The sequence below is a fragment of the Lepisosteus platostomus genome, chromosome 12 (genome assembly GCF_059453375.1).
Source record: "Lepisosteus platostomus isolate fLepPlt1 chromosome 12, fLepPlt1.hap1, whole genome shotgun sequence".
NCBI classification, from domain to species: domain Eukaryota; kingdom Metazoa; phylum Chordata; class Actinopteri; order Semionotiformes; family Lepisosteidae; genus Lepisosteus; species Lepisosteus platostomus.
In genome coordinates this window covers 38,936,200-38,952,022 of record NC_142622.1, presented here as the reverse complement: position 1 = coordinate 38,952,022, position 15,823 = coordinate 38,936,200, and the positions used below count along the sequence as shown (strand labels likewise).

Here is a 15,823-nt window from a genome sequence, read left to right as displayed (position 1 = left end):
CTTTTGTAATCAGAAGATTTTAGTTTTAAAACTATTGTGTTTTAAATTAATCTGTGAAAGCTACTGTACTTTTTTCACTGTAAAATCTATGTTGCTAAGGTGACTTTGCAAAGACTGTCTGTATTCTAAGACATAGAAAATTACAATGTGCAAAAGTACCATACCCCAGACAATTTCGTTTGGTATCTTATTTTTTTGGTGCAAAAATAGTTTTCTTTTATAGTCTACACACATTAATATTGAACTTTTTTAAGACTTCTAGGAGTTTTAACAGTAAAACCCTTGTTGCGCTACATAGCAAAGGTTTATTTGAAAACTAAATTGCCAAGAAAAAGATGTTAATCATGTATCATTTTTAGTTATGTAAACCTGTATTCTTCTGTCACTTGTAACATAAAAGAAAGCATTGATCAGTTCTTTGAATTACAAATTTTGATGTTACATTTATACATGTTTTTCTCTGTAATAACTGCCTTTAATTATGGATTGCATTGTGTTTTTATTTTTGGTAATCTTAATATACAGCTGGACGTTTCCTTTCAGAACATTGCAAATAACCTGACTTACAGCAGTAAAGAAACTAGCCCCAGGCTGGTAAAATAGAAAACTCCCTTCCTTTTTCTGCATAATGATGTAATCATATAATATGTTTTAAGATTGAAAGAGTCCTATAAATTGAAATAATGCCCTTGAAGTGAAACACATTTAGGTAGGTAAAAAAGTTGATGGATAACTTTGTAGCAATAAGTCTTTGTCAGGAGCAGCTGCAGTCACGACAGTTTTTAAGAGCAGCTCATGAGTCTTAATCCTATAAAAAATCATGAAGTGCAGATTACACTTCAGGCAAGATGGATTCAGTTAGATCTCTGCTAGCATCAGCTTGCGGTTAATTAGAGTGATGCTAAGCAGAGCTTGCAGCTGCCGTGGCAAAACCTGTCAATAGATGATTGGCTTTGTGGAACCGTTGATGGAATGCTGAGCTTCTTAGCATAAAGGCTGCATCTGTTTAGACATTAACACCTGATGGCATTTCTCGACATCTCTGCTAGTATGTACTATCTATATGTCCTAATACCAATTTTTTTTTCACAATCTCAAAATGCAAGCAGTGTAGTGTTTGCTTTTCATTGCAACTAAGGATCCCAAAGCCCTTCATAGTAATGACCATTCCCAGACTTAAATGAACAGTCACCATTCGGATACACAGTACAGTGGCTTGTGTTCTGTTTTAAGTCTACAGAACTCCTTCTTATCCATAGAACATGCAACCTGCACCATGCATGTACGGTGTTTGTATTCATGACATCCACTGATGAGTCTATATTTACAAATATAACAGACCACACCACACAAGGTAGACAGAAAATTATGTCATAATAAATAATACAACCAGAACAACAAATGTATAGTAGAGAAAGAAAAAAAAAAACATGGTAAACCATGACAAATTGCACATTGCAAATGTAATTGAGTCTGAGGCATGGCAGTTAGCTGTTGAGGATGCATACCGTAGTAAAGTAGAGGCTGTTCTTAAGCCTAGTGGTCCTTGCTTAAACAGTGTGATACCGCTTGCCAGAGCACAGAGAAGGGAGAAGAGTTTGTTGCCAGGATAGTTTGGATCCTAATTGATCGATTGGGCTTAATTGCGACAGGGTGGATAGTGTGAATCTCACCGATTGATGGTTAATCACATTTTATAATCTTCTGTGCTGCTGCCACAACCCTTTGTAGTGTGTCTTTGTAGTGCAATAAAATAGTGTTAAGCCATGGGTTAAAGCAGCATGGATCTGCATAGTTATTAGCTGCCTAGAGAGTGTTTGTGTGACATTCCCAGACAACTGGACATCAAGACATACACTGTGTATTAAATATTCTTGTACCATGTACTGTATGCCCTGTTCCTGTACATGTGTTTAGATACTGTATGTCCTTGTCCTAAAGATGGCTGTTATGGTAGTACAAGAGGTTAGCCTGGATTGTGCTTAGGTTATTAAAGGCCCTGGAAAATGGTTGTGTTTTAAAACACATTGGACCACAGTGTCTGCTTTGCTCTCCTGATGACTGTCTATTAATGAAATTATTTCAAAACTGCACTGAACTGTTTTATGACCTATTGCACCCTTTTAACATTGTTCAGTCAGTGGTTAAAGCAGTATGGACATAACATAATGTGTCTTGGTCCAAAATAATTGTGGCTCTTACAGTAAATCACTTGTATTCCTTCAAGTCAAATCTACTTTGGCTTTCTGATCATGATTTTTCCCCCTGTGTAGGCCACAGTATATCTGTCTTCCAAGCACAGAGGTGGTTGTAAACATACTTTTTTTAAAACTAGCAGAAATTTGCAATTAGTATACCATATGTCATAGGCAATATGACCTGACTACCAGTCTACTGGGTCATTAATAACAATGAGCCTGTGCCAGAAGATAACTTTTCCAAATGAACTTTAGGAGCTTACTGCCCAGACAGGCTGGGATAGCTAATTGCAGGCTGTCAACAACTATAAATGTTGGCGTATAGTGTGAAATAAAGAAATCCAATCAGTTCAAGGGCATACAGAGGTTCTCCAAAGCAGAATGCCAAAGAGTTAATTCAATCTGTACCACAAAGATTTACACTGGAATGTTAAATATGTGTGTCTTGCTTTGAATGAGACTTGCATGTAATTGAAGTTTTGTGCAATGATAATATTCTTACTTAAATTTAGTCTTTTTAATGTGTTACAAGTTTTGATACTTTTTTTGTTTTGCAGCTTACAGTATGTGCATTGCAGACTTCAATTACTTAAAAGATGTGACTAATAAAGTACATCATTGTCTATAGTAATCATGCTACAAGTTCCTTTGAAGTAGATATTTATTGAACTGTCCACTTCAGGGATTTTATTGAATGCACTTTTTTACATTGGGGAAAAAAAACACTTCTGTTCTGTAAAACTATCCCAGAATAATTCTGAAACTCTATAAAGAGAAACAGAGAGTAATAATTAGATGAAATTAACACCAAAGCAATGGATAGTACTGTGGATGCAGAAAACACTTTTTGCCTGTGACCTTATTTTACTGACGTATTTGTGATATGTTTAGTTAAAATTTAGACAATACAGTATAATCTAACTAATCTAAGATCTCTTTAAAAGTTTAGAATTTGTCATTCAGGAAGGCATTTTCATCTCTGAAATCCATTCCTGCTGAGGCACATGAGGAAAAATTCCCTGATTGCTACAAAAGACAACCCTTTGAATTCCAGTCATTGGAAGACAATTTTTTGTTCAGACACCTTGGGTGAAAATTTATTGTGGATTTCACATGAAATGTATGTTTTTTGTGCATTACGAATGGAAAGTTAAGTCACTTAATGCCATGTACCAACAGCATACCTTTGGCACTGTAGGCAGTTAATGTAGTTTGCTACTTTATAAGTTCAACAGTATGTAATTGAGAACATAAAATCAGTTATTTTGCCCCAAGTAGCATTGCCGACTGCCAGATGTCTTTTTTCTACTGAAAGAGAGAAATAAAGCCTTGAAATATGTTTTCTATATTTCATAGCTGTGTCAGGTGGCAGATTAAAGATTCATGATACATTTTTTGTAAGAAGCTGATTTGTATATCATAATGTGATATTAAACTCTGAATCTCACTTGTAGTCTATGGACTGGATGTTGCCTGTTAATAAAATTGCATGATGGCTGTTCCATCTCCAAAACACTGAAGGTATTTGAAAAATACACTGTACCTGCACATGGAATGTGAAGCTCATTATCTTGTACTGAAAAATATTAGAAGTTGATCTAATTAAAGATGTGTTCAGGTTATGATAAGACTGTAATTTTCTTTAAACACAAATTTCAAGTAATTGTATTTGTCTTATTAACAAGTGCTAAAGAAAAAAAAGTGATACCTTAATGAATCGTGTAATTCAGTTCTGATTTTCCAGTTCAATAATTGAATTGCCAAGGTCTCCACCCCATAAACAACTTTCCCCGAATCTGTGTAACAAATTATCTGAAAACCAGATGTGAGAAGCTTTAATTTAGTAAGTAATTTAATATACTAGCAAAACATCAATATTGGATGGACTTTCTTGATTACTGAAATTCAAGCAATTTCTCAGGATACCTCTCTCCTGAAAAAATTAAACCTCTAAAATTAAAAGCTTCTCATTTCAATGTTTCTACCAATTTTTGTGTAAAGTGAGTAATAAACATAATCAGCAGATACCTTAGGTGCACTATGCCATCTCTTTGCATTGATCAATAGCACATATATTTAAGTTTTTGAATTTGAAAGGTGTTTGTCTTTTGACATTTTGCATATGAAATTTGGTGTATCAGTTTTACTACTGTAAAACAGATAAGAACTACAGAGACATGGTCTGAGTAAACATACTCCAAACCTTTATCTTAACTTTAACCCTAAATGCGATTCTATGCCCAGCCCAAAAAATAACCATAACCATACACATTTGTTTCTATTGTTTTTATAGAAAAAATACTGTACAGAAGGAAAAAGTGTATTCCCTAATACATTTCCACTAATAATTTCCACTATGAATAGCTGTTGCCTTAAGAATACAGTAGCTATTGAAAAAGATACAAAAGCATAATAATAAAACATGTACAGGCACAGATAAGCATAGCATGAAGCTGAAAAAGACTTTTGAGACATGAAAACAGACAGAAATCAAGCATAGTAATTTAACCAGCTGTGAGGCATCTTTTCAGAGGCTACTTTTACTAGAATAAGTGCATGTGATCATACAGTAGAAGAGTTACAAATGATATGAGACCATTCAGCCTGCATAGCTTGATAGCTGATTCACCAAGGATAGCAATCAGTCATTTTCTTGAATGATCCCAGGGATTCAGATTCAATAACATTACTGGGTATCTTTTTTCTGACTCTAACACTCCATTGTGAAAAAATGCTCTTCCTGTTTTCATTCTGAAATGCACTTTGTAAAAAAGGATATACTGTAGCTTTCATTTCTAAGCATTTTGTCTTAATTCCCTTAATACTGAGTTCATGAAAATAGAGCTTTAGTTACATTAACCTTTGTAATCTCTGTATAGTATTCTTTAAACCTGGAAATATCCCTGATCACCATTGTTTAAACTAATTCCAAAACAGCAATGTGTCTTTTATTGTATGCTGACTGCAATTCTACATGACATTGTCTAATAAGTGATATAACATGAATATACCAATATAGCATAGTTTCCCTTTATCAAATGTTTTACTGTACAGGTACTGTATATCCTAAACTCTTATATATATATATCAGTAAACTTTTTTTACTGTTCTTATACATTGTCTAGAGGAATGTGATGAGTCAAGATTAAACTTTCAATTGTTTTCATAAGTAGCTTCTTCAAGTTTAGTCTCCCTTTCAGTGCCATACTGTACTTCAAACAAACAATGATAGTAATATTATTTCTTTGTCATTTATATTGCACGTTCATCCCAAAGGATTTAAAGTTGCATGTTGGAGGCAACTCGCTTTAACCTTCACAGAAAGAAAAACACATCTCCTGGTGCCATTCTGCACCATAACCAAACTTACAGTATATAGTAGATGAGATAGATTAGTAAGCCACATTGTGGAAACCCAAATTGGAATTCATCCAGGATCCTGGGGTAAAATTCCCCACTCTCACAAAAAATACCATGGGATTTTTAATGACATTCACTCAGAACCTTCATTTAATTTTCCATCTAAACACAATAGTGTACCGTGGAAGATTGTTTTGACATTGAAATCCTGTTCTAGAGGGAAGATTGCTGCCTCCTTTTCCATACATAAATCAAGTTTCAGCAACCAGCTGCTTTTCCTTAGATGCCATCCATTCAAGTACTAGTGCTGCATAAAGTGAGAAATGCTGATCTTTAACAAGCCATTTCAGAAAGCATTATTTTATCGTGTTGTAAGTATAGATAATATATAAAACAGTGCATTTTGTTAGGTATTTAAAAATGAAAAATGGATTTTAGTGTGTTCTTTGATAGCATTATTAAACAGTGCTAGATAAATGTGCAAACAAAAAGACAATACTTCCATTAAACTTTCTCTTTAAGCAATGACTAGTGTTTTATATTGACTGTGTAAACGCAGGAAGTATTTTGAAATAACTGAACTCAGCAAAAACATTTCACTCTGATCAATGATTCCAATTCGAGTTGCTTTCTTGTTGTGTTGCAGACAATTATTCAAATTGTGACTTCTTAGAGTTCATAAGACGTGAAGAAGATTTTCAATGAGCAGGTGTATGTGATTTTGAATTAAAATGAAACAAATAATCTTTTATTAAAATAGCAAAACAAAATCTCATTGTTCAAAAGTTGTGGTTACATTTCCAAGCATGGTTCCAGTGACTTTAATTTCCATTGATTGAATATATTTTATTTTCTGGCTCCATTTCACAAAGAAAGAAAAAATAGACTTTGTAAGTAAAATTGTAAGGAAGCATCTTTTCCAATACATATTCAAAGTCACGGTGATTATCTTGGCAGTAATTTTACTAACTTTTTATCCATCTAAAGGGTGAAAACTACCAAAAAATGAATAAATACACATTAAAAACAATAGTCCTAATCATTCAACAGTGCATATACTGTACATACTGTATATATCCATATTACACTACCATTACACTAATCTGGTAGCTTCATATTGGAAACTTTTGGAATTGTTTAGCTGCATTTCATATACGGATTGCACAATGAACAAGAGATTTCATGTATACAATTTTCTTGGCCATAGGCATTCTAAAACGCCTCTCTGAAGGTACAGTAGCAGTTGAAAATGGGAATAAGGAGGGTGGGAGAGGTCGTCAATGATAAACTGAGATTTATACTTTTATACTATATAATTTTACTATAATATGAAATATATTATAGTAAAATAACATTATTGTATTTTACTACTATATTAACAATTCTGGCCAGTTTCCTTTTACTCCTAATGTTGAGGTTACCACACTGAGATATCAAAAGTAAGTATACTTTCTACAAACATTCCATTAACCCTCCCTAAAACATTTTTGACTCTCTCCAAACCCTTTCAACTTCCTGATCAAAAATATACACTGACTAGCCTTCTTAAAGAATACAAGAGACATTTCATAATATGTCTTAAGGATGCATTCCAAATGCATAATTATAATACTATAACAGACATCTTTAGAGCTAGCTTATTATTGTTGTCACCCTCCTACTTCAAACTTAACTTTTAACTGTGAAATATTTTATTTATTCAGGCTTTAGATTCCAGCGACACTAAATTTAAAACATGCATTAAGCCTTTTTATGTTGAATTCTTTGTTGAATACTATGAAATATTACTACACTTTTTGATGTGGGAAATTTCTGCGCTGTGGACTGTTTGACTTTAAATATTTATTAGAAAACACGCTGCCTTACAATTCTATAGAGCCTGCTTCTTTTTCTTTCTTTGTGCACTCGGAATTTCATTAGATTGTTTTTATAAAGAAAAATGGGTTAGTTCCTCTTACTTAATATCAAATGTGAATAATAAAGAAAGCCTGAAGAGATACAGCAATTGCCCATGTATAAAACTGTGACATTAAAAATGGGGAAAGTCCAGGCTACACATTAATTACGTTTACCAGATAAAAGCGTATTGTGGTCTTTGTCTTTGGTTATTTTGGTGGATCCATTCGTTTATTCAATGTGGTATTGACTTTATGTGACGCCTTCTGATACATAAAATGGAGACCCTGGTGTTTTGCCAAGTATGACTTTAATGTAAAGAAGCTATTTCTAGCTAGTGCTCTGACACCTGAATATGAACAGTCCACTCACATTTTCCGAGTGATCTGTGCTGTAGGCAAGAAGGTAATGTCAGAAATGACACATCTGTCTTATCTAAGAGGTTGGAAAAGTGTGTCTGGGAATAAAAAATAAAAAAAAACACTGTTTGGAAAACATTGCGCCTGACAGTATTTTGTTTACTTCTGGACTTAAGAAAAAAGGTTTTTTTTTTAATCCTGAGAAGAAACATGTATATGGAATTACCCCGAAGTTCGTATTCCGAGCCAGAGTGCTGCGAAAATTGCAATAGAAATATCTTTAATAAGGCACATTTGAAATGTTAGTGAATTACTTGTAAGTTTTAAAGTGCTTAAGAAACATTGAATAAATAGTACAAAAGCTAGCTACAGCCTGCACCCTAAGGCAGGGGCCTCTAATACATAGTGATTGTTGAACTTCTGGCCAGCTAGATGCGGGCTAATTCAATTGGCCTATTAAGGAACCTTTTATGTGGTGTTTTATGTTATTTGGAAATGTGTAAAGAGGAGTGCACAACTGAGACTGCCAGAACACATTAGTTTGTTTCGTTGGATAGATTTCAAATTGAAAATTCTTTAGAGAAAATTCTCACAGTCCACTCCCTAAGCTATTAGGTTTTAATGAAACAAGTGAAACTGAGGATGAATATACAGAAAATACTTCCTAGATTTGGGGAAAAAAAAGTTCTGTATGCTTTATAGAATTATCACAGCTTAGAAGATTTTAACTCTAAGAACTGTTAAAAAGAGTGTGTTCTGAGATACAATATAAAGTCCTACAGTACCAAGGGTAGAAAACTGGTATCACTGCTGAAAGTGATGGAAACCATTAAAACACTCATCAGATTGTTCTAAACTGTTAGTTTAGCTTTTATTTCAGAGATATAGTTTCAACTCAGGTATCATTTTCTTTATTGTAATACACTATTTCTGCTGAATAAGCGAAGGTGTTTATTTGTCAATTTTACTGTATTAAAACAGCCATGCTGTAGATGATGGGCATATAGTGATACAGTACAACAGATATGTAATTATTTGTATTCATTTTCCCATGCTAATATTAATTGATATTTAGCATAAAATGACAACATATCTGTGCTGTACTTAAAAAAACAACATTTTTTAAATATCCATGCATTGGAATTGGCAATAGTTGTTCAGCTCAGATAACCACTATGACTCCAGTAGAAGTCTAAGAGAAATGAGTACCATGTACATTTTATTCCAAGAGTATTTTGTCAGGGCCATCCACCATTTGTTACACTATAAAGCCCTCTAGTGCACACAGAAAAGTTAGGAAAACTGATACCTGTGTATCTGACAAATTAAAGCAGGTGTTCATAATTCTTGAATTATAGTTTAAGTCCTGAAGTATAAGATGTGAAAGTTACAAACAAATAAGTTTAGAAGGAGTTTAGAAGTCAAATTTACTATGATTTCAAAACTCAATAGCATTCTCAATACACCTACTGTAACTCCGGGGTGCTATTATTCCTAAGTGTAACTTTTGCACTCACTTAAACATGAATGTAAACATTGTTGGATTTGTCCGACGTTCCAAATGTTCAGCTGTTTCCAACATTTTCAAGCATTCTCTTCTTGTTGCATACAGACATACTGTATCTTCCAAATGAGGTCTAATCCCCATGGGACACATAAAAATTCAGAAAATGGATTTAGCGTTTTCTGTTAAATGGTGGCTTCAACCATCAATGTATTTGATATAGAAAAATAATTTCTAGTCATAATAAATAATACATAACTATAAAAAGGGACCTTTAAAATAGCAAAGCACCTTGCCACTGAAGAAAAGCTTGTGGAGAGCACTGATTACTTACTTTCAAAACATCACTTTGATGGAGTGACATTCACTGCTTTCTAGCAGCCTCCTATTCATCTTTTGTAGTTCCCCATGATTGATGAGTTGCCTTTCTGGCATACATTGAACTGAGAATGTTGAGGAAAAGAGATACAATCCAGTTTTTTCTTGGGGCGGTAGAGTATACCATAGCCTAATGAGGGAGTATTTTTTTCTGTCAATCTTCATTAAGAGGTGAACGATTAAGGCAGATCAACTGTTAGGAAAGCACAACTGTGTCAGCTGGTGTGCTATAAAGCAGTAATATTTTTTAACAGGTGCACTGCACCAAAGATGATTATGGTTAAGAAGTCATACCATAGATATGCTGCAAAGGAACAAGTAATAGGTTTATTCCATGCTGAAAAAAAAAGAAGAAAGAGAACACAACGTTTCGGCCGTGGAGCCTTCTTCAGGTGTACCCACCTGAACTAAATACCATAGATATTGTTAGGTAGGGGATGGTTTTAGATGCATATACAGTACCTACAGTACACCTTTTATTCAGGCTTCCAATATCACCAGAGATCTAGGCTTGCTTGCTTGCACCATTAGCTGCAGTGCATCCAAACAATGACCACATGACCCATAGAAAACATTTATGTCTATTATTGTGGGGTGCAACATTTTGGCTTTTATCCATTTGGAACTGAAAAATAAATCTAAACTTAATTGATTATATAATGTGGATGCAATACAGCATATGCTCCTCATTCTATATTGTTGTGATCTAAATTCATTTCACCTTATTTAAGGGTTCATGATGTTGTTTTCCCTCTTTCATCAACAAGACAGGTGCCAATACATATGTGTTATTGTGATTAAATATAAGACTTATAATAAATTTGCGGACTGTTATGCTGAAACAACCATCTATCATTAATCATGCATCAGTTTGCCCTAGTTCTTTTAAAGCACTGATTTTCATAAAGAATGGGGAGACTTGATCTACAAATAGAAAATCTTTTTCAGTGTTCATGAATGTTAGATAAATAATATTAGGAAAGACAACTGAATGTCATGATATAGTGAAATGAGACTCTTTAACGTCCCTTAAAATATTGTGCCTTCAGATTTAATTACATTTACTACTTTGTATTTCTGCAATGCACATCCTGCAGCTGCAGAGGATACACAATTAGAAAATGTCCTATAATCAGTAAACGTGCAATTTATTTATGGAAAACTATCACAGAAGTGTTTATGGAAAGAGAAAAAGAGAAAAAAAAAGCTCTTATGATGGTTTGGGAATCAAAGAGAATGTATTGGTTATTTCCTTCAGCTTGAGGTCTTCTACTTCCTCAGGACGTGTTTCTAACATTTCCTGAAAACATTTCAGAACATTGTCATGATAAAACCGTTTCACACACCTGGAAAAGTTACTCAGATAATATTTTCTTACATATTTGTCATAATAGTTACATTGTATGGTTTGTTCTGCAGTAATGCTAAGAAACACTTATTCAGAGCTCTTGAGAAACCTCTGACAAGATAAGATTTTAACTGCTGCTTCCACAATGTGGTTAGAGATTTCTCCTCATTAACTGTCTGAATTATGGGGAAATTAAAGATTTATTAGCCTTTTGTGGGTGGCATTGTGGCACAGAGTTTAGTATTGCAGCTTTACAGCATTGGGGCCCCAGGTTCAGTTCCAAGCATGGGGTGCTGTCTGTATGGAGATTTCATGTTTGTCCCATGTTTTTGTGGGTCTCCTGCGCACTCTGGTTTCCTACCAGTCCAAAGACCCACTGCTTTGCCTTGTGCACATTACTTGCCAATTGCTCCCCACAACCCTAAATTGGATAAAGAAGTTAGAAGATGGATTGGTGGTTTGCTTTCTTGTACATATTGCCTTTTCATTTGTTTTTGCTAAGGAATCTTACAAGGTTTTGTTCATTTTGTTTTACAAATGGTGGTTTAAAAATGGATGGTTTAGTCATCACAAATGAAACCCAATCATTTAAATATTTCATGTTCCATTCAGAATATAATACTTTGTACTACAGCATGGCTCCATGCAATAAAAATTCACTTAAGGAAATTCACTTAAGGAACTGTCTGCTTTGACATCTCTTAAAATATAAACTTGTATAAATAGAAATTACGAGTGTGGTGCTAAATTTGGGATATGCCTTAAAATACAGATTCTAATGAATAATTAGAAATAATAGGAAAGAATACACATCACAATTAAAATCAAGCTGCATAAATAAGAGCACAATGCACTGATCTCTATTAGCCTAACATTAAAGAAGACACAATGAATTATGTTTTGAAAGGATTTTGAAAAACAATGTCAATATTTTGAAAACAATGTCATCAATGGTTCAGAAACCACAGTAATCCATATTTTTGTTGTAGATTTCATAGAGCATTCTTTGTATTTCTCTGTTGCTATAATAATAGGGATGATCAGGATGACAGTATTATAGGATAAATGCGATGACATATTTAAATTATATTTCAGGAATGAGACTTTATTTGGTTTTATAGGTTTAGTTTTCTTATGATCACCATGAAAGTCAATAAACCAATGAGTTTCGTCAATTCTAATTGTATAAAATGGACAATATGTGGTAGATCACTGATAAATATTTGATTTCCAAGGGTGGATAATTCATGAGGAGATACAGTACATATTAATACAGTGTGCAAACAGTGCCAAATAAGTGAAACCACAACTGCATTTTAGTTGCTGGAAATGTCCATTTCAGGAAGCCTTTCCACAGACTTACATTGGTATGACTGCAGGGGAGGAAATATAAGAAAATATTATTTGAATAATGTTTCAGGGTCATTGGAAAGATGCTATTATGATAACGCTCACTGTGTGACCAGGTTGGAAAATTCTTATGACTATGATGTCTCTGTTAAGTTGCTCTTACTATTTCTTCTCCTCCTGGTTCTGTTTGCCCTCTGTGTATGTAGTACTGTTAAAATTTGTAAATATTTTCAGCTGAGTCTTGCTTGGTTGGTGTCTTATTTTTCAATGACACAAGGAGCTAGAAAGGCTAGGATTTGACTGACATTCATAATCAATTATCTTTTCCACCCCAAGGGACTATAGTTCCCTGTGCTGTTTTTCTACTATCAAACTTATATCTGACACCTGCCTCACATAAAAATCAGAGTAAGCCTTTTCTTCTGGGTATTATATTGTCATTCACAGATAGTTTAATCACCTTGGTCAGTCAGATTAAGACCTTTCTTTTTTCTATTGCCATGTGTGACTTTATAATTATGTTACTTAGGCTTGGCATCATTTTAGAATGAATAAAGTACTCATTACATGTGCTAATACTGCAATATGACTTTCACATTTACAGTAATGTTTTGTTGATTTACATTTCTTTAAAATGTAATGGTCATAAACTGTTACTTTGTCAGTTCCTGAGTCAGTCTATATACATTAAAAAGGCTGAAAGAAAACATTAACTCAATATTTCTTTAAGGAACTATTTTATTCATACAGTATTTCAATATCTTGCATACTGTAATTCATCAATATAACGTTTAACATGAGATATTTTCATTTTATCTTTGGTTTGTCAAGGATGTATGCACATTTCTGATTACTAGGCAATATACATTTCAATATTTTTATTATGTTCTGAAGTAATTTATTTGGTGGGTAGCATACATCATTTAATAAAATTATTGCTTATCACATCTAAGCAGAATATTTAATCTAATGGAAATGTGCATAGTACTGAGTTATGTATAGCCTAGAAAAAAGATAGCTTAGATTTTTTACTGTACATTAGTCACTCACAGTGGAGGGAAACATTGTAGTGTAGTTGTTAAATCTTCCTCCTTCCTTCAAAACTCCTAAGAAAATAAGAAAGGTTACAAAAAAGAGGAACCCATTCTTCCATTTGGTCTAATGCTCCCCGATCTCACCTCGAAAACTTGCCATTATTGTTTTTAAACAATAAAACTTGTGATATTTTAGCTGCTTAGTTACACGATTCCATACTAATTTCACAAAAAAAAAACTTTTTTTACAATAACAGCAAGTGGTGTTCTGACTAGGTATTCTTAGAAAAGGATAAAAGTAACATAACAGTAACAGTAATTATACAGTAAATTTTTATGAAGTGTAGTATATAAACTGTGCATAATGCCTGTACAAACACGTTAAAACCATAATCCACCATAAGTCACCATGAAGAGGGTGGATTCCTGCTGTGTACGTATTCATATTTAGCTATCACTACCATCTACAGTGCGTACATTAGGTATGTATTACATTACAGAACTGTTATGTTCTGCTATCAAAATTGACCTCTGGATTTCCTCTAGGTGGATGTAAACCTGAAAGAGGGACATCACGTTCACAAGCTCCAGTATAATGACAGTTTAAAATAAAAGTCTAAACAGTATACAATTTAAATTCTATGATTGGAAAAAGATTGTCCCTAAGCATTGACCGGGTTTCGAAACTGGGTGTTTTCTGGTGATAGCCCAAATTCTCCACATGCCATGTTAAGCTTTCATGGCTCCACCTGGCGGTTTTCTGAAGTAGTGCACTCACACAGGTGAAAATTTCTAAATCGCTACGGTCTCCCGCAGTCTCGTGCAGCTGGACCGCAAACTACCACAGCACCCTTTACACATTCTGAATGGCTGGATCTGTAGCTAAGCATGTAAAAATGTAAATAATTACTTTCCAACCCTTTTTTTCCTGAGAATTTTACTAAAGGTCTAACTGCACCTTCCAGATTTCAACTGTCTTTGTTCTGCAGTTTGAAACGTTTCAGATAAAAAAAGAAGAAATGTGACTGTGGCGTTTGGTCACATGTCCAATGTAACAGTGAAAGCAACATGCATGCCAAAGGCAAAGTGTATGGGCTTAAGTTCATAATGACAATGTTATCACACACAGTAAAATTCTCTCATCTTGTATTTAGCATTTTTACAATTGTAAACCGCTCAAAAATCATACAATTCTGTCAGATTTTTCAAAGAAAATTAAAGCATTTCAAACTATATTTGTTTTGTAAGTCTCATGCAAATCATAAACTGTAGATGTAAGGTACAGTATATTTTTTCTAAAAAGGTTCTATTTAATGTTCATCAACCATTTCTAACTGTTTTATTCAAAACAGAGCCAATTGGGATCCATAGCCTACCCAGGCAAGCAATGGAAGCAATACAGTACATGATACATCCTGGACAGGACACCAATCCATCACTGGGCACACACAGACAAAACCACCCACACACAAACATCAGGGCCAGTGTTCCCAGAAGCCATTTAACCTACATACAGAACCAGTACTGTATGTGTTTTGGACTGTGGGAGGAAACCAGAGTACCTGCAGGAAAACATGCAAACAGTACACAGATAGCACACAGGGTCTGGAAGTGAATTGAACCCAGGACCCCAGTGCTTCGAGGTAGCAATGCTAGCTACTGCGCCATGATGCTGTCCCTTCTATTTAATATGTTACAGCAAAAGACGCTTGTGACATTTTAAATAAAAAAGGAAAAGTTGTTTCTCCTGAATGCATTATTTAAGTTGGAAAGTAAAACCCCACTTAAGTTGGATAGATATGTAAAATGAACATCTCATAATTATATTGCTTAGCAAGGGCTAAGTTCTTAATGAATATAAACTTTGGAATGATGAAGATTTTTTTTGGTTGCAGGTTATCTGGAATGAATGTACCATCACCTATTGTAAGCAACAAAAACTGGCTGAGGCTCCATTTTGTAACTGATAGCAACCACCGATACAGAGGATTTAGTGCCCAATACCAAGGTAAGTATAAATGTCCTTTAACTGCCCCTTACAACAGTTCATATAAAACATAATATAAAATGTAACAGAAAGATTCTATACATCAATTAATATTTTAATAGGAAATAAGGAAGCATACTGTATGGGAAAGTTGATAAATTCTAAGTCCAGTTAGGTTTAGCTCAATGATGCTAAACCTTTCTGGATATTTACAAAATTCTGTTACTTGCATGTCAGTGGTCATAGATTTTATGTGATGCTTCTGTTCACTTGATGCATTTGTGGAAAAAATTGAAATGTGCAACACTGATGAGTTTGTCATCCTGCCCTTTTTAAATATCTGTTCAATTAAGAATTAAAGCCAGATACTGTAAAGAAATGTCCAACCAAGTCATTGGAATTTGTGGTA

The 15,823-nt window shown here is 34.0% G+C and overlaps 1 protein-coding gene across 5 annotated transcripts in view; it reads left to right on the top strand.

Moving 5' to 3' along the window:
* Window positions 1–15,823, top strand: part of csmd3b (CUB and Sushi multiple domains 3b) — a 561,056-nt gene that overhangs the window by 270,992 nt on the left and 274,241 nt on the right. For all 5 annotated transcript variants that reach the window (XM_088601884.1, XM_088601883.1, XM_088601882.1 and 2 more), the window contains exon 6: window positions 15,323–15,435. In XM_088601884.1, the coding sequence (XP_088458010.1) occupies window positions 15,323–15,435 (113 nt within the window). The remainder of the gene's footprint in view (window positions 1–15,322; window positions 15,436–15,823) is intronic.